Source organism: Sinocyclocheilus anshuiensis, unplaced genomic scaffold (genome assembly GCF_001515605.1).
Source record: "Sinocyclocheilus anshuiensis isolate Anshui unplaced genomic scaffold, SAMN03320099.WGS_v1.1 scaffold267, whole genome shotgun sequence".
Taxonomy (NCBI): Eukaryota; Metazoa; Chordata; class Actinopteri; order Cypriniformes; family Cyprinidae; genus Sinocyclocheilus; species Sinocyclocheilus anshuiensis.
This window is the reverse complement of record NW_015552637.1, coordinates 370,248-395,303: the sequence shown is the minus strand read 5'-3', so window position 1 is coordinate 395,303 and position 25,056 is coordinate 370,248. Positions and strand designations below refer to the sequence as shown.

At 37.3% G+C, this 25,056-nt stretch overlaps 1 protein-coding gene across 2 annotated transcripts in view; it reads right to left on the bottom strand.

Moving 5' to 3' along the window:
- The window catches only part of emc2 (ER membrane protein complex subunit 2), a 35,522-nt gene that overhangs the window by 7,145 nt on the left and 3,321 nt on the right, over positions 1–25,056 (bottom strand). Inside the window, exons 3-10 of one of the 2 annotated variants that reach the window (XM_016458337.1) lie at positions 21,966–22,030; positions 20,025–20,110; positions 18,564–18,621; positions 10,313–10,398; positions 10,081–10,140; positions 5,306–5,387; positions 3,441–3,551; positions 96–200 (exon numbers count right to left, since the gene is read on the bottom strand). In XM_016458337.1, the coding sequence (XP_016313823.1) occupies positions 96–200; positions 3,441–3,551; positions 5,306–5,387; positions 10,081–10,140; positions 10,313–10,398; positions 18,564–18,621; positions 20,025–20,110; positions 21,966–22,030 (653 nt within the window). The remainder of the gene's footprint in view (positions 1–95; positions 201–3,440; positions 3,552–5,305; positions 5,388–10,080; positions 10,141–10,312; positions 10,399–18,563; positions 18,622–20,024; positions 20,111–21,965; positions 22,031–25,056) is intronic. The other variant, XM_016458338.1, reaches the window with a different exon arrangement.

Sequence of the window (25,056 nt, the reverse complement as noted above, 5' to 3'; positions counted from 1 at the left end):
TATATATATATAAACAGATACATCTATCTATATATCCATAAATTGATAAATTCCGATAAACTGAATCAACATCCCTACTCATGAACTCCTCTCACCTGATAGGCTCTGCTAATCTGAGAAGTGGCCCACGCGGCATACTTCACGTTGTCCTTTTTCACCTTTGCACTAACTTTTGGGCTGGCAGCGATGTGACTGGCCGACTGCAGGAGAAGAGACAACAAACAAGGGTGAGATGGACCACAGTGTTGGGGGAAACACATAAAGATTAGAGTATCACCATTCCTGCAAAGCGTCAATAAAGAGTCATGAGATAAATACCCATCGACTCCCACTTGAAGCCCACATAATGGAAGGGTGGCTAAACTCTGATGGCAACGGAGGGTATTTTTTAAAGGGTGGAAAATGTGATGGTTTTGAGCCTGGTTGAGTAGTGAAAAAAAGCCAGGGCGCTGTGTTAACGCAGCTTGATGTGTCTCACATCAGAGATAGGAAAGGCGGTGCTGACAGGCCTGGGAGTGTTAGGGAGGTGGCGTGTGAACGGCATAGCGCAACGTGAATCATGCTCTCCAGTCGCTACAAGATCTCCCTTCCACAACCACAAATCCTCCATCTTTCCCTCGTTATTGCTATTAGACCCGCTCAGCAGAGCTCGCAGTACTCTGTCGGCTAGCATGAAAGCCCTTCCCCATGGATGTGCTGAAACTTTATCTGCACACAATCAACCTCATCTCTGTTTCTGGAGGCAAATCCCTCGGCTTCTGGATTTTGGGGTGTGTAAGGTTGGTGAGATGTGGCAAATAGGCCCTGTTAAGGAACATTTTTGGTCACTCGAGTCCCAATCTGTAATCATTTTTATACTGCTTTTTTGTTTTAGTTATAGTCTTTTGGCAAAAATGTCCTGTAAATTTAGTCAATATTTTGTCATTTATTCATCAAATTTACTGTTGATGAAAACAACATTTTACCTGAACTGAAAAATTAAAGCAAATATTCCAAAATTTTATATCAACTCAAACATGTATCAACTGGATATTATTTATATACTATTATAGTGTTTATTAATACTTCAAATTATTTTTTACTTTTTTTTTATAATTTTTTATATTAGTTTAAGTTTTAGTAATATTTGTATGTGATTAGTCACTTTTATTAGGTTTTGTTTTTTTTTATATTTCTATATGTGATTAGTCACTTTTATTAGTTTTTTTTTTTATTTATCTTACATTTTTTTAGTTTTACTAATTTAACCTTAGTTAACCTTATTTTATTTCAGGTAGTTTCCAAGTCAACGTTTCTCATTTTCATTTAATTTTTTTTATTTCATCTAATATTTATATACAGTCAAACCAAAATGTATTCAGATACCTTCAACATTTCTCACATTATCAGAGTTTATTCGCTATAGTTTAGAAAATGGTAATAACATATGACAAGAAAAGAACTCAGAGTTAAACTGTGTCAGAACAATTTCATCTTGATAGAAAGGTATGTAATGAATTAGGTTGAACAGCTGTCAGCTGTTAAATTTAAGTACACAATTAGATAATACCAATTTAGGTCAACCAATTACCAAGCAATGCTTAATTTTTTTCAGTCTGTGGTGTAAAAAAGTCACATTAGCAATTAAAGATAAACACTTAAGCAAAACATGGTCAGGTCAAAGTGTCTGAATAATTTTTGGTCCCAAATTTTTTATCTATTTTACTGGTGGTCCACTGTATGAAGAATTTTTTGGTATAATATGTTACAGTTTAGGCAACTTTATTTTGCCATCATCACTTACATAAATGAACTATAGTGTCCTGCACCTACTAGTATAAAAATATCAAATTATTTCTGGTGTCTGAATAATTTTTGGTTTGACTGTACATATTTTTATTTTAGCTTTATTTTAATTAAAAATCATTTTTAATAGGTTTACACTAGTATCACCATTTAAGAAAAACAATATGTGAAAACTGTTCTTGTTGTGAGTCATTGCAAAATAATTGACTTTTCCTCAATGCACGTGTTTTTTTTTTGGCTCACCTTCATTATCTTTGACAAAATAAAAAAACACTCATTAACAAACATTTTTTGTCAGTTGACAAATTCGGTCACAATCTCTCGTGTTTTTGCTGGATGGTGTCATTTTTCGCTACATATGATTGGGTAACGGGTAGGGGTGTCGAAATTAATTGTTTCTACGATGCATCGCGATGCAGATGAGGACGATTCGGTATCAGTTCAGTAAAAGACCATAACCGATTATAACGTACTGACGCTTTTCTGACGTCATTTGTCGCATACGTGCTTTGTCGCGGTAGCATACATTAGGCACGTTCGGCTTGAAGCGCCGCTGTGCAGAATGATTAGTGTATGACATCAAGTACCGCGAGAGCGATAAGAGAGCAGACGGATCCTTATGCTTTCGAATTGCTCTCGCGCTTGATGTCATACACTGATCATTCTGCGCAGTGCCGCTTCAAGTCGAATGCACCTAATAGCGGAGGGAGGCGAGACGCGAGTGCGAGTAATTAAAAATGCTACAACTACTTTAAAAGCCGACATCTGGGCACATTTCGGCTGTGTGTAAATCACGTCACGCACAATAAAATATGCAGGGGGTAATACCACTAACTTGAGAAACCACGTCAGGTACAGTTCATATATCTGACTGCTTGTATTTATTGACAAAATCGTATACATGTGAAGTAAAATTGAAAATTGAGGATGCAGTGCATCGTCAATGCATTGTGATGCATCGTGATAACGAATTGAACCGAATCGATGACATGATAATCATAATTGAACCGAACCGTGAGACCAGTGTAGGTTCACACCCCTAGTAACAGGCTCTTGGTTTTGTTGTACTGACTGACATCCTGCTATTACCGGCCTTGTTTCACGTGCAAATCACATATCAAAGAGCGCTGATGACTGTCATGGTTCTGTGTTTGAACTACTGAAGGTTGCGTGTGTCCGTGTATGTTTGAACAGAGGGCCTGTGTGTAGCTCCCTGCGTACTCTCTGTCGGCCTTCTGCCCGTGGCTGGCTGTTTGTGTTCATATGTCAGGAGTCACTTACAAATGATGCATTGGTGTTAATGGACAACTTCCTGTTTAAATAAATACAGATGAAAGGCTTATTCAGCGCACATATTGCTTGAACCTTTCCAGCAGAGCCACGTGTGACGGAACGGTTGCCATTTCTCTACCATTCTTTTATTGTCAAAGGTTTGTTTATCTCTGGAATAAACAGAGAAATGACCTACAAAGGTCCGGCGGGTTACGTTACAGCTAAAAAAAAATAAAAAAATATTGCGAGTCAGAGTTTTTCCATCACAGGGCCTGGTTACATCAATTGCAACTGCCCCCGTGTGAACCAATCACAGCCTCTGGATCCATTCACATGCACAAAAAAGAGAAATAGAGAAGGTGTCTGTTTTCTGAACAACTCACCATGTAAAGGCCGAACAAGGCCCTCATGTTTCTGTTGTTAAGCTTCAGTGCCTGTGCAAAATACTTCCTGGCCAGCTCGAGGTTTTCCAGACCTCCCTGGGTGTACTTTACCTGGGGGAGATTGTAGAGGAAACAGAAAGGTGATGTTGTGTTATAGGCACACTTAAAGCTGACATGAGATCTAAATAAACAGAACATGATCTAAATAAACAGGAAAATCCTATACAAGCAAACAACATGATGGATGCACCTAGTCATAGAGTGCTAAAGGGGAGTTCTAGCTTATATGGCGATGTGTTTTCTGTTCACATTACAAATGCAATGTTGCAAACGACAAAAATCAGACCCTATTAGAATATATTCAATGTTTAATAATGGTGTGGATGAGGATGTTGGACCAATGAGGTTTTACGGTGGGTTGGGCAACCCACTTAAGTGGCAGGAAAAAATGTGGTCATGGTTAAGGTTGGTTGGGGGTGGGGGTGATAAAAAAACACAACTCGGATTAACAGAAGATATAAAAGGATTTGACTAAGATTTGAATAACTGATGCAAACTTTTATGTCTGTACATAGACTCAACAACAGGAGAAAAACTCATCAACAAAAGTGCTGCGACTTTTCATTATTTTAACAATAAAATATTTGATAAAAACAAGAATATATTCAAACATAAGATCATACACGGAAAATAAATACACAAGTTAATAGTTTGTGTATACAAATATATATTTGTATATTTATGTGGTTATATTTTACTTTAACTCATCAACAAAAATGCTTTGACTATTGATTTTTATCTATAAACACACACACACACAAACATTTGCATATTTATGTTTATATTTTACTTTTTCAGATTTTCTGAGCTTTTTTTATGATGACATTTTTGTGATGACAAACTATTTAAATGTCAATAATTTTAAATGAATTGCTTCAGATGGCACAATTAAAATTTTTTCTCAAAGAATCTGACTTTGTCATATGACGTTGCTAAAAATAACATTATTTTGTGTATTTGGTGTAATGAAATGTGTTTATGTGGTTTAAGGTTCAAAAAACACATTATTTTCCACATACTGTACATTATTGTTGTTCCTCTATCCCCCGCCTTTCTGAAACGCATCGATTTTTACAAAGCTCATCGTTCTGAAGAAGCGAGGTGTGCGCAGATTGGCCAGCTATCCAGTGCGTTGTGATTGGCCGAATGCCTCAAGCGTGTGACGGAAATGTTACGCCCCTTACCATACTGTGATGCCGAGCGATCAGACAAAACCAATAAAACCCATTATAAACGAGGCATTTGTTGCATCCAGTGGGGACATAATTACTGATTATAATGACTTATACTGCCTTTTTATGCATTGCGTTGCATATCGAGCCGCGTAAACATAAAACCATGTCTACATTTGTGATCTGGCTTACAGGCTGTGAGTCAGAAGCACCAGACAATTTGGAAGGCCAAACAAAGTAGTTTCTCTTTCACAACGAAACACACAGCGTCTCCACATGGCGGCGGTGGCAACAATACTACAGCGAGAATCAAAGTCACGCCTTCTTTCTTTGCATGAACATTTGGGCGGTGTTATGCAAATCTTCCCACACAGTGACGTAGACATGTGGGGGCGTGTTTAAACGAGGCACTTTAGGAGGGTGTGGACGAGTCTTAACTTTTATAAAGAATATCTTTTTGGGTTTGAGACTTTAGTCTTTGCAACTTTAGGGATCTTATCTATGCACGAACAGCTTGTAACACTCCAAAGAGAAAGGAAAACTTGAAATCGCATCATATAACCCCTTTAAAAAAATCATCTTATATTGAAAAGGAACATTTGTTTCAGGCAGGGAGAAAGAAAGCTACTATACCTCCGCGTACTGTTCGCAGTACAGGTGATTATGTGGATTCGTCATCATCAGCTCTTCAAGACAAAAAGCTGCTTTTGCGTAACTGTGGGAAAGAAACAAGAGAGAGAAAAAATGAAGATCATAGAAAACATCTCCCAGTAGCTTTGTGGCTGATCACACAAAGCGAAGCTCAATCTCGTTTACAGTCAAGAGACATGACAGTCTGAGGTTTCCCTTACATCAGTTTTTATGAGGGTTAATGGAAATCTGTCTATGAACACCCATATGGTCAAATGATGAACAAAGCTTTGCAACAGAGGTGGCAATCCTGCCCTAGATTCATTATCACCTTTTTATAGAAGGCCAAAGATGAATCTGGTCTACCAATCTGTCCCTGGCATCATCATTGACATCTCGAGACTGTCTTAAGGTCATTCTCAAGAGCCATTTCCACATGATATCACAGCTGAGCCGCTGACCTCACACTAATTTACAGTTTTATGTCTCAGACACTCTCTCCATTATAAGTATACAACATGGGCCTGCACATTTCCCCAATGCTCCCACCAAAAAACCAAACAATTTCAAAAAGAACTTCAGGACTATTACGACAAAGCCACAAGACACAAAAATGAGCCAAAAGCTGTGGACGGGGTTGAGGCTCGTTACCGCCTCAAGTCCCGAAAACCGCACGGCTTTTTCAGCTACCGTTAGCAAGCTTTGTCTCGTTCCGTGCGAGGTCCACACATCAAGGCCCACATTGTACGTGCTTGCGCACACATTATCAATTTATCACAACACATCAAATCGTATAACAGAGCTGGAGTGCGTCCAATCGAGTTATGGATGGTAATCTTACGACTGGCAGAAATAATGTGTTGACGCAAACTGGACTTTTTTTTGGTGAAAAAAGACTGTTGCCGTTGCTGACTTGTATAAGATGATGAGTCTTATCTAGCCGTTTAGGAAATGTTCAAGGGACTTTGAATACAAAGAGAGACAGTCAAAGAGGTTGAAGGAGTGAGCCAGTGAGATCAGGCCACTCAGAAGGTTGAAGACTGCTTGCAATTACCATTTCCTCTCCATAAAGGCTTTCAGATGTGCTCCTGCCATGGCGTAAACTGCGGCAGAGCAGTGCAAAGAGTGAGAAAGAGATAGACATGGAGATACACAGAGAAAGCAAGGCATGCATCAATCTACATCACTACTGAACTCAACACCCACTACCTGAGCATTCAACATCCACGGCCAACTCTACCAGTCTTCCATTTGAAATATGAAAGCACGTTTCTGTCTCAGAGTAATTGAAATTTAGATTTTTGATTTGATTTTGTCTCCTAATTTGACTTTAAATCTCAGAATTTGTCTCTCTCACAAATTTGACTTTATATACCAAAATTCTAACTTTAAATTTCACAATGTGATTTTAATTTGTAGATAACATTTAAAATAGCATTGTAAGATGTTAAGTCACATTTATAAAGATATAAAGCCACATTGGGAGATATAAATAAAAATCTAATTGAATATAGGATTATCATTTTTTTTTACTTCAAATAAAATAAACGTACATTGAAATATAATATTATAAAAAAACTTAACCTTATTTTAATTTCAGGTAGTTGCCTAGGAAACATTTCTCATTTTTATTTTGTTTACCTTGATATACTAAAATAACTAAAGCTAAAATAAAAAAACTATATAGGCATACAACCCCCCCCCACAAAAAAACTAAGTCAAGTCATGGTGACTTTAACGAGTGGTCTGTATGCAGGCATTAGCATGACAGTGATGTGGTCTGAGGCACCGAGGTGGGGGAGGGGGAGGGCCTTGTAAGCTCCTCTCTGTGTGGTGTAAACAAAGTCTAGAATGTTGTTTCCCCGAGTTGGAAAGTCTATGTGTTGGTGTATTTTTGGGAACACACTCTTTAAGTCTGCGTAGTAAACACGCATACTAAATACCCATACTAAAAAACCCACATAAAAACTAAAAATTTGTAAATTTTAAATTAATAAAACTATAACAATATCAATATCACTGGGAAAACTGGGAAATATAAAGTCACACTGAGAGATATTAAGTCTTAATTCTAAGAAATGAAGGAGCAATTACTTTATTTTTCAAAGGCGTAATCGTGCTTCCACATTCATTTCCTGATGAACCTACAAACCTAGCGATGGGTTAGAATGACCGACGTGTTGTTCAACAACCAACTGGTCGATTAGTGATGTAAACTGAGTTTATCAAGACTTTCCTTTCTAGTACGCTCCATCTAACTGATTTTGACAGAATCTACAGTAGTCAACATTTGAAGTGGATCCTTTTTTCACTTTCTCTGCAAAGACAGATGTGAAACGAACATTTTTAAATGCAATGTATAAGCGTCTAGTAGGACAAAAATGAATAAAATAAATAAATATAAAAAGGAAATACATTTTAAATTAAATTATATAAATACAATAAAAGAAATACATAAAAAGAAATACACACATTTAAAAAAAAGACAGAATTGAGATTTATTAAAATTACAATTAAAAAAATCCAAAATAAAACAAAAAATCATTTAAAAATCAAACTAATTCTACAAATAAAATTAATACAAAACATAAATAAGTAAATATTAACATGTATAACAAGCATGCGCGCACACACACACACACACACACACACATATACAGTAGTCAACATTTGAAGTGGATCAAAAAAGTTTATCAAAGTTGTCCTAAGACAATAAAGCATTTTGGTTTTAGGTTTTAGGACAACTTTGATGAAAGGTTTTGATCCACTTCAAATGTTGACAAGTGTAGTCTAATCTGTTTTTGGTTTACATGACCAGTGTAACAACACAGGGCTCACTTAAGACCAACTAGTTTTGCACCCTGCAACCTAAATCTAGCAAATAATTCACCACTGACACGTTTCTTTACCAAAGTAGTATTTGATTTAATTCTAATTAAAAAGTGTGATTCACTAGTGGCCTACTTGTACTACGGACTTAGTGTAGATAGCCGCCCGTTATAGCTATGTAATCAGCTGGTAGGGTGGCGTTTGTTTGTCTTCATCTTGTTTTGACTGGTTGGGAGAATGGGTGCCACCTCATTCTCTTGGGAATTTCTCTTTTTCCCTTTTCTCCTGTTCTTCTTTCACAGCGTGGAAGAGAGATGTGATAATGCAGGCTTTGCCGGAAGAGGAGGGAAAGGGAAAAAGCGAGTCTGTGACCTGAAATAAAGAACAGATATAGAAAGGGAAAAAAGAAAAAGAGTGACACTGACACACCTATAGATAGGGGGTTGTCAGAGAATGGTGTGATATTAGAAAAGTTGGGCTAAGCGGGTAGATAATCCTCTCACCCCTGGATTTCCTCTGTCAGCTACAGCAATAAAGCCCTTTACACAAAACCGTGAGGTATCTAATAAGCAGTGCTCTCACCGAGTGACTGCATTCCTATGGCCAGCGCCCTCCGACCGGGACAACCAACTTTTTCTCTCTCTCTCACACGCATACTAACACCCCGTATCCCCCCTCGTGGACAATAAGATCAAAACAACTAAAGAAGGATGGAGGAGAGGAGACATAAAGTAAGTTTCCTGCAATCCTGATGCCTGGCAGAAAGTAACCCCTGGCAAAAGAGATATCAGCAGGGGAGCACAGTCTTACCCCACGAGTTGGAGAGGGGGCTCAAGGAACAAATCCTATTATGGCCCTACTCCATAGGACAAACAGACACGGAGCTTTAAGCAGGGCCCCTGGCTGAGACTGGCATTTCACTGTCTTTTACTTCAGAGGGTCCCACAGCTCTGCAGCAACCGTCGCACGTCAACCGAAGGTCCTGAGAATGACCTGCAAGATGCTGGTGAATGTGACCTCACAACCCTCGTAAACATCACATTCCGTGCAGACAACTTCTGGACATTTTACTGACACACTGGTGACTGATTAAATGTTTTTGATGAGATGAAATTATATCTTAAAATTATAGTTTAGGAAGGAAAAACTGTATATTTCTACATTGTGTAACAATACACTAAAGTCAATCTTAACATTAAACAATACACTGAAGTAAATCTACTGACATTTACAATGCTCAGATTTTCTAAAAAAATAAAATAAAAATAAATAAATACAATTTAACCAATTCTAGCTAATTTCCAACTAGTTGATAATTATTTTTACATTATGGGTATAACCAATAAATGGCAGATGTAAATAATTCTATACTGTTTTGCCTGAATAAATTCAAATTAGCACAAAATATCAAATTATTTCAAAAGCGACAAGTAAATTTATGGCATCAAACAATATAATGTAGAGTATGAAAAATTTATATTTCTCGAGATTTGCACAGTGTTATTAAACAATTATTCTTTTTAAAAAGATTATCTTTCAGTGAGTAATCCAAATGTCACAATTAAATATCCAATATTGACTGATACTGAAAAACAAACTCTGTCAGATAACTGAAATTGTACAAAAATAAAATAATTAATTAACACTGACATTTGATGGAATAGACTACAGTTTTTTTACACAATTAAGTATGGATTAAAATTAATCTTGCATTTTTCCCGTCAAATTCATCTGAGCTAATTGAAACCCAGTATGCAGATATAATTGTACTTTTCCCTGTTTTGCCATGAAAAGTAATTTTCAGAAAAGTGAATATGTTCTAGTTATGTTGTTTCCGTATGGGGTCAGTTGGACCACAGACAATTTGATTAACCCTCATGTTCTATCAACTTCTTGCAAGAATAAAGCAAAAAAGACTCCAAAATTGAAATTAGGTAAGAAATCATTACTCATGCTCATTGATGTAGAGTTCTGACAGCTCATGCCATGCTTCCTGGTCTCCCACAAACCTGCAAGACAGAGTAGTGGTAGTTAGCTCATCAGAAAGGCCACTGTGGACAAAAGGGGGGTTAGGGAAAGGCTTGGGGGCCAACTCAATCAAATGCAAAACCTTTTTTAATTAAAAAGAGGAGGGGAAGGGAAGGGTAAAGGGGGGTCTAAATCCTCTTGTAAAACACTCACTGCTCCAGATATTCGTTGAGCTCGCGGATGGCCTCGCTGCTTTTGCCCTGCGCTTGCAGGATGGAGATCTTGCGCTTCCTTGCTGCCTGTTGAGTTGACATCAACAGAGGATTAGGGCTTTAGAGTTTCAAGTGTTTGTTAGCAACAGAAAAGAGCAAAGAGTGAAAGAAAGAGGGATGTGTAAATGATCATAGTATTGTGAGAGCTGAAGGAATCTCCACAATCCCCTGGGTTTTTTTTTTTTTTTTGATCAGACTCTGAAGACAACAGGGACGGCATCACAGTCTAACATAAGTTGGATTTTACTCCATCTTACGAGTTTAGATCAGACAAATACTGATTCTGAGTTTTAAATGCTAAAATCAATTTAGATATAACACTGTCAGATTGTCACAAAATAACGCTACAGACAGAACATTAGACAAAAAGTCCTATTTCAGTTTCAGAAATTGATCACCTATCACTTGGATATCCAGACTTCTGACTTATGGCAAACAAGTTAAAAACTGATTTAGCATTTTGTTAATAATAATTATAGATGTGATGTGTTACAAATCAGTTGTTTTTTTTTTGTGGCATATTTTTGTTCTAAATTGTATTTCCTTTTCTTTATTTTTTATTTAGACACTTGATACTTACCAAAAACATTTCTGTGGAATATTACACAGAGATTTTTAACCTCTAAAAAAGAAAGAAAATTACGTGTAAAATTCATATTTAGAAGTTAAAATTCAAAACTATAAAATATGCTACTAAATTCTATTTTGATAAATGTTAAATCTAAAAGATAAAATTTACAAAATTCAAATCTCATGTTCTATTTTTATAAAAAAAGACAAAGTATAGAAAATGCTCTTAAAAAAAATAAATTAAAAAAACACTCTTAACCTTCCAACCATGACAGGGGTTGTGAATGTTACAATGTATATTTTAAAACAGCCTTACAGCATCAATCCTTCTTTGAAACAGGGTGTTATGTAGAAATAAATGCTGTCCGTCACTGGACAGAAGTGCATGTGCAGTCCTTTTTTTCCTCCCCTGAGGCAGTGTTATAATAAACAGCCTTGCACCATCAGATTTTCCAATATGACATTTCCATGAAAGCATATGATTACTGCATTCAAGTCGTAAGTAATATAACAGCAGATACCGAGAAGTAATGTCTTTATCAGATTAGAAAGCCTGTGGATTATGGCGCACGAGCATCAGCGAGGATGCTGCTCACATAAGGAAGAGCAAGTACCCATTTCAAGTGGTGAAAATAACACGTTGCCAAAGAGCCGCGGGCCATATGCATTCACATAAACTTACAAAGCCCAGTTTGCATTAGCCACAAATAATGTCCACCTTGTTCCGACGCAGAAGTGACTTTCAGGTGGATTATAATCTCATCAATCTGAAACAGACAGTATTACGCCAGGTTTGACGACTTTTCCAGGAGTGGCTCTTTTTTCCCTTCGCTGGTGAAAGGAGAGCAAAGAGCAGAAGCTTTACCGTTCTAAGTGCCCCAGATATTATTTATGAACTGGCACTTGATAGAGTGGGGTCTTCCCTACTACCACAGCACGGACCAAACTCCATCAAGCCGGGCATGAGTCACGTCTGAAAGGCCATAAATCTGGAACTGCTATGATACCACCGCCACTCCATATCTACTTATCCATCAACCAGGTGGCCAGACGAACCTGCTTCACTGGCTGCTTGAGCTAAGGAGTTGATAGTACTTACTGGATCAGCGGAAGACAAGGTTTCACATTACCGGGCTGCAGATGACAGGTGAAATAAGGCTAGAGCTACAACCTCAAGCTGTTTGGATTATTGTATGCGTTCTGTATCGCTATTTAACTTTATCCTCCAAAAGTATTCAAAGAAACTGTGGAACGGAATCAAACGGCAATTCCAAATAGTTTAAGCGATCAAATTTTATTGTTAATGTTCAGTTTCTGCCAACAAACGATTTCTTTGTACTTGGTACTGAACAAGATGGAAGGCTGTTTGCAACCGCAGGTTATTTACTCGGCCCTCATATCTGTCTTTCGTTTCCTGTTAGCGCACTTGGCATTGACAGAAACATACGGAGGCTGGTAGACCAGAGAGTCTTACTAAACTTTATTAAACAATGAGCTATTTCAAACCATTTCAGTCTCTTTATTTCTTTCCCTCCCTCTCACTTCTCTTTCGATGTGATCCGGGAAAGGCCAGCATCTCATTTTCATTCTCTTTGCGATTCTTTCTTCTTAAGCATTTCTGAGTGGCTCTCACCGTGAAGGACCTGGCTGCTTCTATCAACCCCTGGCTCCACTTTCAGACTGCCGTTGAGAGCCCACCTCCAGGAATTTCAAAGGCAAACGTCGTTCCCACAGGGTGAAGAGGAGTTGACTCTCAGCGTTGTGGTGTACCGACACGACCTGACTTCAAATTCATCCTCAAATAAGAGAATTACCTGCTAGTGGTTTCAGCATATCCAGACCAAATCTACAGGAATGGCTTAAGAAAAAATGATCAGTAGCAGTCGACCCAGACCAAATCTACAGGAACGGCTTAAGAAAAAATTATCAGTAGCAGTCAATGAGTTCTTTCTAACAGTGTTTAAAAGGCTTAGAATAATGGTCTCATAGAGTGTTGTTTCAAAAAAGGTGGTTGTGTTTTCACAATAAAAACTAAATGTAAAAAAGTCCAAATTCATGAGAACATACAAATCTTCTGAAGCAATGCTAAAAGGAAAGATGATCATTTTGTCATCATTTACTCACCCTCATGTCACATATTATTTTAAAGAATGCTCCAACTGTACTTTTCTACACAAATGCAACTCAAAAGGGTGTAAAGAAACATAAGACCCCACTGAGTTTCACTATATAGACAAAAAATATCTTCTTTTTGTGTTGCACAGAAAAGTCAAACCGTTTTCTAAGAACTGTATGAAAAAAAATATAGTTGGACCAAAATGTAGTGTCAGTTCAGAAGAAATCTGTTTGACCTTTACAAACTCCATCTTGTTCTGCACTGTAATTGCACGTAATTCTAGGGGTCAACCTCAGGAGGATTCTCATTGACCTCAATTGCTTTCACAAGCACAACCATGTTTATCCTGCTGAATTACAGGCAGAGTGAAAGTGCTGAAATTCAGTGAATGCAGTAAGCCTGCTATGTCAAGCAGTGTTAAAATAAATAGCTTGTTAATAGGGATGCACCGAATGTTCGGCAACTGAAATTATTCGGCCGAAAAAGCGAAAAGACCGAATAAATTGTACCAATGATATGACGCGATCAAATAGCAACCAGTGCAGAGTGAGAGGCGCGCACTCTTTATTATGCAGCACACACGTCAGCAGTGTGGAAGCATTTAAACTGTCGGAGAAAGACGCAAAAATCATTACAAGCACCGACAGCAAGAGACTGTTTAGGACTGCATCGCATGTCTTCGATGAGAAGAGGAAGGGATGATTGTTGCTGGTTACTGTATGATGATTGAAATCGCGAAATGGCCTTAAACAATTAGTAAATAAACTGCAGAACGTTATGTTTTCTAATACACGCGTGCATTGCATGTATTCTGACAGCGCTGCACAAACTCGCAGCAGATCTGCTTGTTAACCAGGGTTCAAAGTCCAAAGTGCGAGGAAAATCTGCGCTCGTCAGTTGCTCAGTCACATTTTTATGAATTTTTACAAGATGTGACAATGCGATAGGTACGACGTATTCGTAATGAGACTCATTTATAAATTTGTTGTCAACAAAAATAAGCATTCGAAAAAAAAAATTGGCAAAATACATGGGGAAAAAAACTCTGTGTTCGGTATTCGGCCCAGTGTTTAATTTTGTTCGGTTTCGGCCAAGAATTTTCATTTCGGTGCATCCCTACTTGTTAACATTACATTTAAGTGTTTAGCAATGGGCACTGTTTTAGGTGAGTAAAGGTAGACCACTTCAAAGATAGATGATGGAAAGAATGAGCAATAGACTGATAGAACGAGTGATAGATGGATAGATAGGTAGGTAGATTGACAGATAGTTTGATAGAGCAAACGATAGTGTGATAGAGCGAGCGATAGAGCGATAGATAGATAGAAAGAGATAGATAGATAGATAGACAGATAGACTGACAGAAGCAAGGAAGAACTTCTCCAAATCATTGCTGTAGGTATTGGACCATAATGAGCGATGGAAGGGCTAGGAGTTCGAACATTTTTTTGGACACCGCCATGGCAGAGAAACCTTGAGCAATTTTTGTTGATTCAACAATTTTGGTTAATGGGTACCACATCTATTCCACAGCCTATAATTACAACAGTTCAGTTTCCAATCTCAGCTCCGCATGCTGGGATGCCTCACAAGTCCTCGCAGAAGTCGCCAATTTTCTGCCATTTTCTTGGATCGTGCCCTCATCCCATTCCACTGAACATGTTAAAAAACACAGCGTTTAGATAAGACTCGCATTTACAGACAGGTGACCTAGATGATGTCATGCCTCCCATACCACAACCTCTTGTCACCCCGCCTGGGATTGGATTGTGGGAAAATACACAACAACTCTTCCATGGTTTTCTTCCATTCCCTTCCTCAAAACGCATAGGATTTGATGGGAGGCGACTTGCGTTTGGATATCAGGAAACAGGCAAATCTCTTTCAGGGCCATCAGAAAAACCTGGGCTGAACCTAATTGTGTCAGGGTGTTTCACATGGTTCTCGCCTACACCATTTCCATAAGTGGGTGAATTCTACCAAGCCTTCCATGTCCTGTCAATGTGCATTCTGCATGAAGATAAGACATGGGATTTTTCTGCTTTTCACTGAGAAACGTGCCCCTGATGGCTACACTGATGGCCTGTTTTGGTCTTTTGACATAGAGAGCCACCTAATGATAAGTCCTGAAAGAGTAAAATCCTACAGCATGACATTTCACAGAGCGATCAAGCAAATCTTTAAGAATCTGTCAGCCCTTTTCACTTCATTTCCCAGACTTCCTGGTTCAAAAAAAAAAAAAAAAAGATGGCTGTCTGAGTGATCATTCACAAATGCACATTTCCTTTTAGGAGATGATGGTTGCAGCCGGTTTCTGCGAGAGACTGATGAGGTAATGAGACGTGGTTGGACAGTATTTTCCAGCGATTTTTCTGCTGAACTGTGTGTAAAAGGACCATTTCATTATATTGATGATGACAATTCAAATTTGGGTTAAAATGACAGTTCATAAATAAAAACCCAGTTTAACAATTTTGAGTTAAGTTTGCCCAGTAGATTTCACAAAATGTATGCGTGTAAATATTATATTTCTACCTGCAGGAGTTTAGTAATGGAATATCATATTTCACCTCATGGTTTTATTACTACAGAAGACAAAGTTCACGTAAAACGCAAGACTTTGATGAGGACGTCAGCAAAAATCACGCTATTGCCACATTCTTTTGCAAAGCGTGTTTGGCTTGGATAACACTGGGAAACATATTTCCCTGAGGGGAAATTTGTTTCATATCTTTTGGATGTTAACAGAGGGGCAAAGCGATATGATTACTAGATTGTGAAGAATAATGTAACCACACTGGTTTGATGATATCCATTTTGCGTCGATCTTCTCAACTTCCCATTTACATGCCGTTAAATGTGCTTGCAATTTAACCTTGATCATGGGAATAGGGAGAGTGCCTCGGTTGAAATGCACAAAAAACAAACAGTGCAGGGCTCTCGTTTTCAGAGGGAGAAAGATGGATGGGAGCAGTTTGGTCCAACAGTAACAGATAGTTAAATAAATATCAATGGTAATGATATAACAAATGCAGGGACGAGAGAACAGAGGACAGGAGGTTTTTTTTGCGCCCACAAGATGAAGACATATAGCTTGAAGCAATTGCTTAAAATGAAAACCCCAAAATTTTGTCATTATTTATTCACTTGTTCCAAGCCCGCTTGACTTTCTTTAGAAACACAAAAAGTTATTTTTTTTAAAGAATATCCTGGCCACATTTCATCGTAACAAAACAGTATGAGGACTGAGGCTGTCGGTCCCAAATGATAAAAAGCATCAAAAAGTGACCCTAAAGTAAAAAAAAAAAAAAGGTCATAAAAGTAGTTCTTGCTAACCTTGGCAGGTTTAGTTAATGAAAGTAGCAGCAATGTCTGATGTGTGAAATAATTATTTTTCTAGTCAGATCTGATCACTAAATCATTGATTTAGTTAAAAAAAAACCCAGTCTGAATAAGTTTATGAATCTGACTGATCTGGTTCTTGAATTCAACTCCCTTATTCAATGATTCAGTCAAAATGGTTATCAGTCCAATGTAGGAGATGATTATCAGTGTATAACACTTTAAAGCTGTCATATGACTCATTCAAATATATGATTCAAAAAGAAAGTGTAATAACCAAATAGATTTTTTATTATATTTTTATCCTGTTTTTACATACTTTCTGAAAATGTATCATGGAAGAATAAAAATCATTCTGGTTTGGCACAATATGAGGGAGAGCAAATGATGACAGACTGTAAATGATGGGTGAACTGTCCCTTTAAGGCCGAAAACATGCAGAGAGAGATTACCAGGGGGAAGGGGGTCCCTCCAGAGCGCACATGAGGGTTTACTGACTTTGCCAGCAAAGCCTCCATGTGTTCAAAACAGATGGACGGTGAGGTGTGGAATCCGTGCACGATGTCCAAAGAACAAAAGTATCTGCTTCATCACACACACTTTGCCAGCCGAGAAAAAATGTTTAAAATATCTAAGCAAAAAATGTGTTTTGCGTCTACAGGGATGGGCCAAAACAAATAAGGTTATGAAAACACTTTAAAACATTTATTTTCTTGCATCGCTGCACAGCCCTTATGTAAGAATGAAGGGCAGGTACAATATGTCTTGAGGTGATGGTAGAAAAATATTGGAAAAACATGGAGCAAACTTGGATACTGTAAACCACTCCACTGAAACTCAATAAATATGAAGTGAATAAAAAACAGGCTTCATGTGTTACGCCAAGACAAGACAAATCAATAGCTAACGGTACATTTGGGCTTTTAATACCTAAGTGATCTTTAAATAATAAATAAAGACTGAACCAAAAACTTTAAAGGGAGTTTACCCAAAAATAAAATACACTACCGTTCAAAAGCTTGGAGTCAGTAAGTTTGTTTAAAAAAAAAAAGATATATATTTATTCACAAAAGAAGCATTTAATTGATCAAAAGTGACAGAAAAGACATTTATAATGTTGCAGCAGATTTCTATTTCAAATACGGTTAATTCAGGATGATTGGACAATTTTTCCCGTCATCTCAATGACAAAATGTGCCCCAGTTCAACCTGAATTTAACCTAAATGCTGTTCTTTTGAACTTTCTATTGAAAGAAATCTGAAAAAAAGGATTATACTTTTCACAAAAATATTAAGCAGCAAATATGTTTTCGATATTTAGAAGTTTGTTTCCTTGAGCACAAAATCAGCATATTAGAATGATTTCTGAAGGACCATGTGACACCAAAGACTAGAGTTGGCTGCTGAAAATTCAGCTTTGTCATTCCTTTGCCAGGGATAAACTACATTTTGAAATATTGGTATTAAAATTGCAATAATATTTCACAATATTACTGTTTATTCTGTATTGTTTTTAGCAATTTTTTGAGCATTGGTATGTTTTGAATGGTAGTGTAACTTTGTGTGAAAAACAGACCAAAATTTAATTTGTTATTCACTGATCCTCAGTTCTAGAGGATCACTGAGTCATTGAGTTGAACTCAAGAACCGAATGAGTCAATTTGTGGATGAATCATCAATAATGGCTTCGTGAACTAGACCAACCAATTCACTTAAACTTCAAAAAGTATTTGATTTGTGAAGAAATGAAACCTTATGCATTTAGAATGACATATGGGTGATTAAATGAAGACCGGATTTTCATTTCTAGATGAACTATACCTTTAGGTTATCCAGAGGTTAAAGGTAAAAAAAAAAAAAAAACGAAGGGAAAAAAATCAGCACCCCTGGGACCTCTGTATGGAGTCTCAGGAAAAGCAATAAATCCCCATCTTTCAAAAGACAAGGCATTTATTTTTGCTGAGGTTGCCCCGGCCGTGTTTAATACAACTGAAGTCCATAAATCAATGGTCTCTGTTACCTCACACACTTGTGTGCACTGCGTTAGCGTTTGTGTGAGTTTAGCTTTTAGCTAAGGTCACTGAGGTGAGAAAGAGTTTAACATATATGGCTGACTTGAGAAAAAAAACAGCAAAACAACTTTTAACCACACTTTTTTGCTTACCGTATTAGTCGGGTCATCTTGTAGTATTGAGTCATACAGCTTATTGGCATCCTCATACCTTCAACAGAGATCATGTTTAAGGATAATCAACAGGAACACCGGTTATGTGAAATTAAGTGGTAGGGCTATCACATAAAGTTCACAGTAACCAACTTTTTGTATACAGAGCGGCTTGTTTCTATAGTGACCAAGGCTACGTATCCAAGCGGCAGAAATAAACAGTCATTACTGTACCTCTTCAAATGTTGTGCGAGGTTTACTAGCTCCACAAAGAGTGTAATCCACAAACGTGATTGCCTGCACTCTGATTTACCTCTAAACAAATCAGCCTGCACTTCCACCACAAATCAGGCATCGTTTCGAAGCACATTTCACTTAAAAAGCATTCCGAGGAGAGACATCTATGAGTTACAGATGCAAAAAAATAAATAAATACGCCCGACGGGCCCTTCAACCTGAACTGAGGGTTGGAGAGCACAGAGTGTTTGAAAAAACGTTATGAATTAAGATGCTGATCTCATACAGTGTTTTCTGAAGAATGGGAGGACAATGCCACAAGCACTTCACTTGTCATGTCGAATGAAAGATGAAATCGAGCTTGTTTTTTTGTTTTTTTTACGAGACAACCTGCAGAGCTAACGCTGACACAGCCAAGGCAGTCGGTCTTATGATCAAAACCTGTTTCAGCCCGCAATCAACAACAGAAGCAGCTCTGGTTCTTATTATCATTGAGCTCCAACGCCACTTCTCTTCTCACATCCACATTAGAGCTCAATCATTCTCTGGCACATCTCACATGGCACCAGCCGCTTTGACTCTATTTATGTAGGATTCAACCATGTGGGTGTGGAGGGGAGAGTTTCATTTAAGCTGAGCATCTGATGGCAATTAGACCCAAATTTGCAATTTATTTAATCTGACCGTGCAGGCGCAATCACTCACAATTACGGAACAGCCTCTGGCATAACTGATAAACACGTCGAAGATATGGTGCGCAGACTGAAACATCTGAAATCCTGCTGAAACTCTGTACATTAACATTAATTTATGAGCTTCTTAATTGTTTGCTCAAACATAGAGACAGGGCGAATTTCTCTGAAAGAGGAAACGCAGAGCATAGGTACTATGTTTGGAGGTCTGGCCGGCTTTGTTTTCCCAACCAGGGAGACAAAAACAGAAAGAGAGGGGAAAAAAAAAAGAGCATAGAGGGACCCCCAGAATAATAGCTGGAAAGACCACTTCCGTTTTCAGAATTCCTGGCTCAGGCAAAAGAGCCACAGGACTACCGAGGGCTAAACCGTTCTCTCTCGCTTTTCCACTTAGCAGAAGGAACGGTGGCTTGCAAAATAAACAGCCTCCCTTCCCATGCATCCTGCCACTTATGTCCCAGAACCTCCCCTCACCCTCCCTTGTAGCTAATCCAAGGCCGTGGTGTTAAGACGGTGCTGCGGTGTGTCTTACCTCTCCAGAGCCTCCAGCCGCATCCCTGCTAATCGCTTCACTCTGTGACTGTCTGGAAACTGCCTCTTCAGCTCCTGTAGGCAACTCTACGCAAAACACAACAACAACAGTGATGGAGTTGACCAAGTGAACATGCAACTTTTCCAAACAGTCTCCGTAAATTGGTTTTCCAAACATTCTCTGTCCTCCACTGGTCTGTTAAAGTCCTGTTGTAAATTCTTGCTATTGGTTGAGCCAGTGTGAGAAACAACCAAAAAATGGGTTTGTTTTTTTTCTAAATATTAAGATAAAATATTAATAATATATTTATAAATTTACACTACTGTTCAAAAGTTAGCCTGTTAAATGTTTTTGAAATACATTTCTTATGCTCGACCAGGAATAATTTATTTTATTTAAAAAAATACTTTAAATACAGTAATACGGTGAAATATTACAAATAAAAATAACTGTTTTTTATTTTAATATATTTTAAAATGTAATAGTCTTCAGTGTCACATGATCCTTCAGAAATCATTCTAATATGCTGATTTGGTGCTGAAGAAACATTCCTTATTAATATCAATGTTGAAAACAGTGTTGCCTAACATTTTTGAGGAAACTGTAATATTTTTGTCAGAATACTTTAATAGAAAGTTCCAATGAACAGCATTTTTAACGGCAGTGTTAATTATTTATATAGAACCTGGTTTCATTTTTTGTTTTTTGACTAGAACAGAGAGAAATTAAAAGTTTCTTTTATGAACAAAAAATCTACAGAAATAATTCAAAGGTTAGTGTTTCAGGAAAAACAAAGTAATGATTTACATTAAAAACATGCAAAAATAATTGAAAAAATATGTACATTTTTAATTTTAAAAGGGTCAACAGATAATTTAATTGAAAAAAAATCTACGCACTTTATAGGGTTAACATAAAAAATACTGAAACATTAAACATAAGTCATAATTGTTTGCCCAAAGAATTAATTCATGTATTCTTTGCACCACAGTTTGAGTGACTATGCAAAGCCTGCTGGATTATAGAGCACTTGAAAATTATACTACAACTCTCAAGGGTGATGAAATGTGGGCTTCGTACATTTTTTTTTCATCCACAGCATTTAAAAACTTTATAGATCTACTCTAAAAAGTGTGATGTGACTAATTTGACAAGACAATATTACAGCTAAGGTTTCTGCTGACCATAAAATGAAACAGTAACTTTCCTGTCCACGGGTACCATGATAAACAGGTCGGCCATACAGCTGTGAGGGAAGACGTGAAAAATTGCAAATGACGTGGGTGAGAATTCAGAGCACTGCACAGCGGGATCCCACAATTCCACACTGGCTACTATAAAAAGTAGAAGCAGGATGCTACTTTTACCAGTTCTTTCCCACTGAGATGAACAGGCCCCTGTTTTTTTTCACACACTCATGACTTGGTGAGGAATGGTTACTGTCAAATCCAATGTTTTCCCGGTTAAGATGGAAAGTTTGCTCTGTGGCTTAACTCGGCTGTCCCATCATGCTCACAGACGGTTTTTCCCGCTGTTTTCCTAGCCACTGGTAAGAACCTCTGAAACTGACTACTGTAAGTGTCTCAAGTCAACAAGGAGGATCCGGAACATCCCTGATTTTAATCTTAATCATTTGTTTGTTTTTTTCAAAAGAAACCTGCGAAACATTGCATTTTCAACTGGCAAAAACTGTACTGATGTTTAACAACAAACCGATTGTTCAGCTGGCAAAAATGTCTTTTTGAAAAAACGTTCAGTACACATAAGCTCCATAAAACAGTTTTGAAAATTACATGATCTAGGACATTTATACTGTGCAGACCATTGTAAAGTCCGTAAATCTATTCCTCACAGCCTTGTTTTCATCCACATTCAACATGGCATCTTACCTGAAAGTCTATAGACGAGAGAGTGCGAGAAAGTTACTTAAAGAAAACTCACCCAGGCCAGATCGTCACGACTGCAGTCCAGCGCCGCAATCATCACCTGCTCGTAAATTATCCAAACTGAACACAGGAGGCAAATATAAAATGACACCATATTAGGAAGTCCATTTTTCATCATGGTAGCAAAGATGACAAATGAACATCGAGGCCATGTGAACTCCTTTTGAGCAAACTGTGACGTTTCTTCTCTGTATCATTAGAAAAGACAATCTTTAGCATCCATCAGCGACATAGTTTGTCTTCGTAATCTCCCGGTGTGGGCTAGCTGGCAGGTTTCGTGGAAACGTTCAGGAAATTCACGCCACGCCGCCAAACAAAACTAAGACGCCGAATTCTGACAAGAAAACCTCAGCGTATTCATCAATTTTATGTATCAGTTCAGTCAAACACCGCAAAGGGTGAGCGAATTTCACTCTCTATTCGTCATGACATGCGTTATGTGCTGAAATTGCGCAGCTATCGTCGTCTCGGCCCAAGAAGTGCGTCGTTACTTTGACAGATTACAGAAATTCTAAATTCCTACAATTAAATGCTTAAGTAATTACCAAGATGGCAACGTTTAATGTTCAACTTGCAACCGTAACAAAGCGAGTGGCTTTAGCTGCTCTATTTACAATAAAGAAAACTGATTGGGGGCTTGGCTAATGGATCCAATTAATGAAATTAATGCTCCATGACAGACAAGTGTGCTTTGACAAGCATGCCCGAGTCTATCGGCTGAATGATTTCAAACGTGCTAATTGAGAAAGAACAATAAAATCCCACTGAACAAGAAAAAACTGATATGCCAAAACAAACAAACGCTTTGTTTGTTTTTTTTTAGCTGTTTTTATGATTCCAAGTCTTGCTTTGATAATTACCATCTTGTTTCACAGCCAATTTAAGTGCTGGTTTCAATAAAAAACAAGCTGTGTAAAGTATTTACCCTGCTCTTTAAGGACAGTATGAATCATAAACACAAAATAAAAAAAATAAAAAAAAGTTTCTGTAAAAGACTACATCATGCATCAATAAAATACAACAAATCACACAGCAAGTGCTCTTCGTTTGTATCAAGGTGCAATTTGTGTGAGAAGTAGAAGGCGACTTTCCCTGATCTTTGCTTCATTCTTTCCCTAATTAGATAACAGACCTAGACATTTGAAAAGATTTCTATAGCCATGAAAACCGTCGTTATTTTTTTGTTTGCTTGTATGAGCACGCCTTGCAGTAAATTCCTTATTGAAAGCTGTTTGGCAATTTACAGCTTGGATCTTTCATTGTTGTTTGCTAAGGTTCTTCAAACAGTAGTGTTGTTCTCTTACGAAACAGCCAAAAGACATTTAATAATAGTTATTTGAGATTACATGTGGTTTTAAAATAACAATATGAACGAAGGAGAAAAAAAGGCCTAAATTCGATTTGTGTAGAAAAAGAGCCCAATTTCTCCAATTGGTAAACCAAAATTGTCAACTATAGGAGTGAGTTTTAGAGCCAGTATGAAGGATTGGATCACCTCTGAGATAATGATTTTAGCTGAAAAGAGTTTTGGCTTTAGTGGCTATGTTTGACAACACGATTGCAGGACTTCATCTGCTTGTCTGGCTTAGAAACCCATAACTGACCAAAGCAAATAAATATTAAGCCATCTGAAATGTTTCTGCTGTAAAAGAATTGGTGCTCTTTTCAACCTTCTGCAATAGTCATATTCAAGCGGTCAGACACTCGACAGACAATACTTTTGTTAGAGAGAAAAATAAGCCAGTGTTTGTTCAGCAACTTCATATGTGTTTTTATCATTTTGTTTTTCCCTGGTTTTGGATCCATTAATGGATCTAAATACCTTTTAATGTTGAAATTTGGCATAACTGCTTATTTTGAAAAATCTTGCCTAAAGAAAAATAAAGGTTAATAGCTTCCACCACTGAACTTGTATTGCCCTGACTGTTCTAAAGACAGCAAAACCTTAACTAGTCACTTAGTGAAGTTTATCTGTATATATTTTTAACCAAAATTTTAAGTTTTTAGTGGCAGTACTTTAAGAGTGAATTTAGAAAACAACTTATCAGAGAGTTTTATCTCACATTTTAATAGTAAACCCTTTCCGAGAAGTTGTACTCTAAGTTCATTCCACTTTAAACCACTGCTTTTGTAACAAACTCAATGCCTTTAATACATTTCAAGACAATTACTGTCAGACTTCAGGGCCCGTATTCATGAAAAATCTTAGTGCTAAGAGTTGCTCCTAGTAACAAAATTCTAAGAAAATTCTTAGAAATGTGGGTGTTTCCTCTTAAAATTAAAGAAAATATCATAGTAAAGAAAAACTTAATTCAGAAAGCATCTTAACCCTTAAAAGAGGTTGGAGTATGGACGAGGATTTTTAAGAGGCTTAAGAGTTTCTTTAGCAGTGGAGAAAATGGACGAAACATGAAGAGGGAGAAGAAATGTGTTGCACACAATGCATGACAGTGAGTTAACAAGACTCTACACATTAGATGGTGCAGGGATCTTATTAGAGACATGCTAACATCTCTGACACCGCGCAGAAATGCCATAGTGCCAGAAATGGAAGTAAATCACTACATTAACTACATTAACATATTTGGCAACTGGAAAAATACAACTATGCAGCAGTGATGATTTGGGTCTGTCACAACCTTCTATAAGCAAAGTGATCACACAAACAATTACAGCACTTTCAGAACCATATTGTGTCGTTGTTCATTTCCTATAAAATATGTTAAGTATGACAGCATGGTAAATAAAAAATAAAGAATATATATATATATATATATATATATATACCTGTATACATGGGTCAAAGACGAAAAAGGTTTTAAGCATAAAAACAATAAGTGTAATACTGCTTTCAATCATTGTTGTTTTTCCCCCAAAAAAGTTTTCTGTTTAATTTAATTGCAATTTTATTTTTCTGAGCAAAAAATAAATATCATACATTTTTCCCTGATTTACAGAAGAGACCCACTAAAATGTCATTCAGTGTAACAATCTTGTCAGGCATATTTACAACAAAAAATCAATTTATGACATATTAAAAGACTAATTACTTTCACCGCAAATACTAATTAGTTGTAATTTAACAT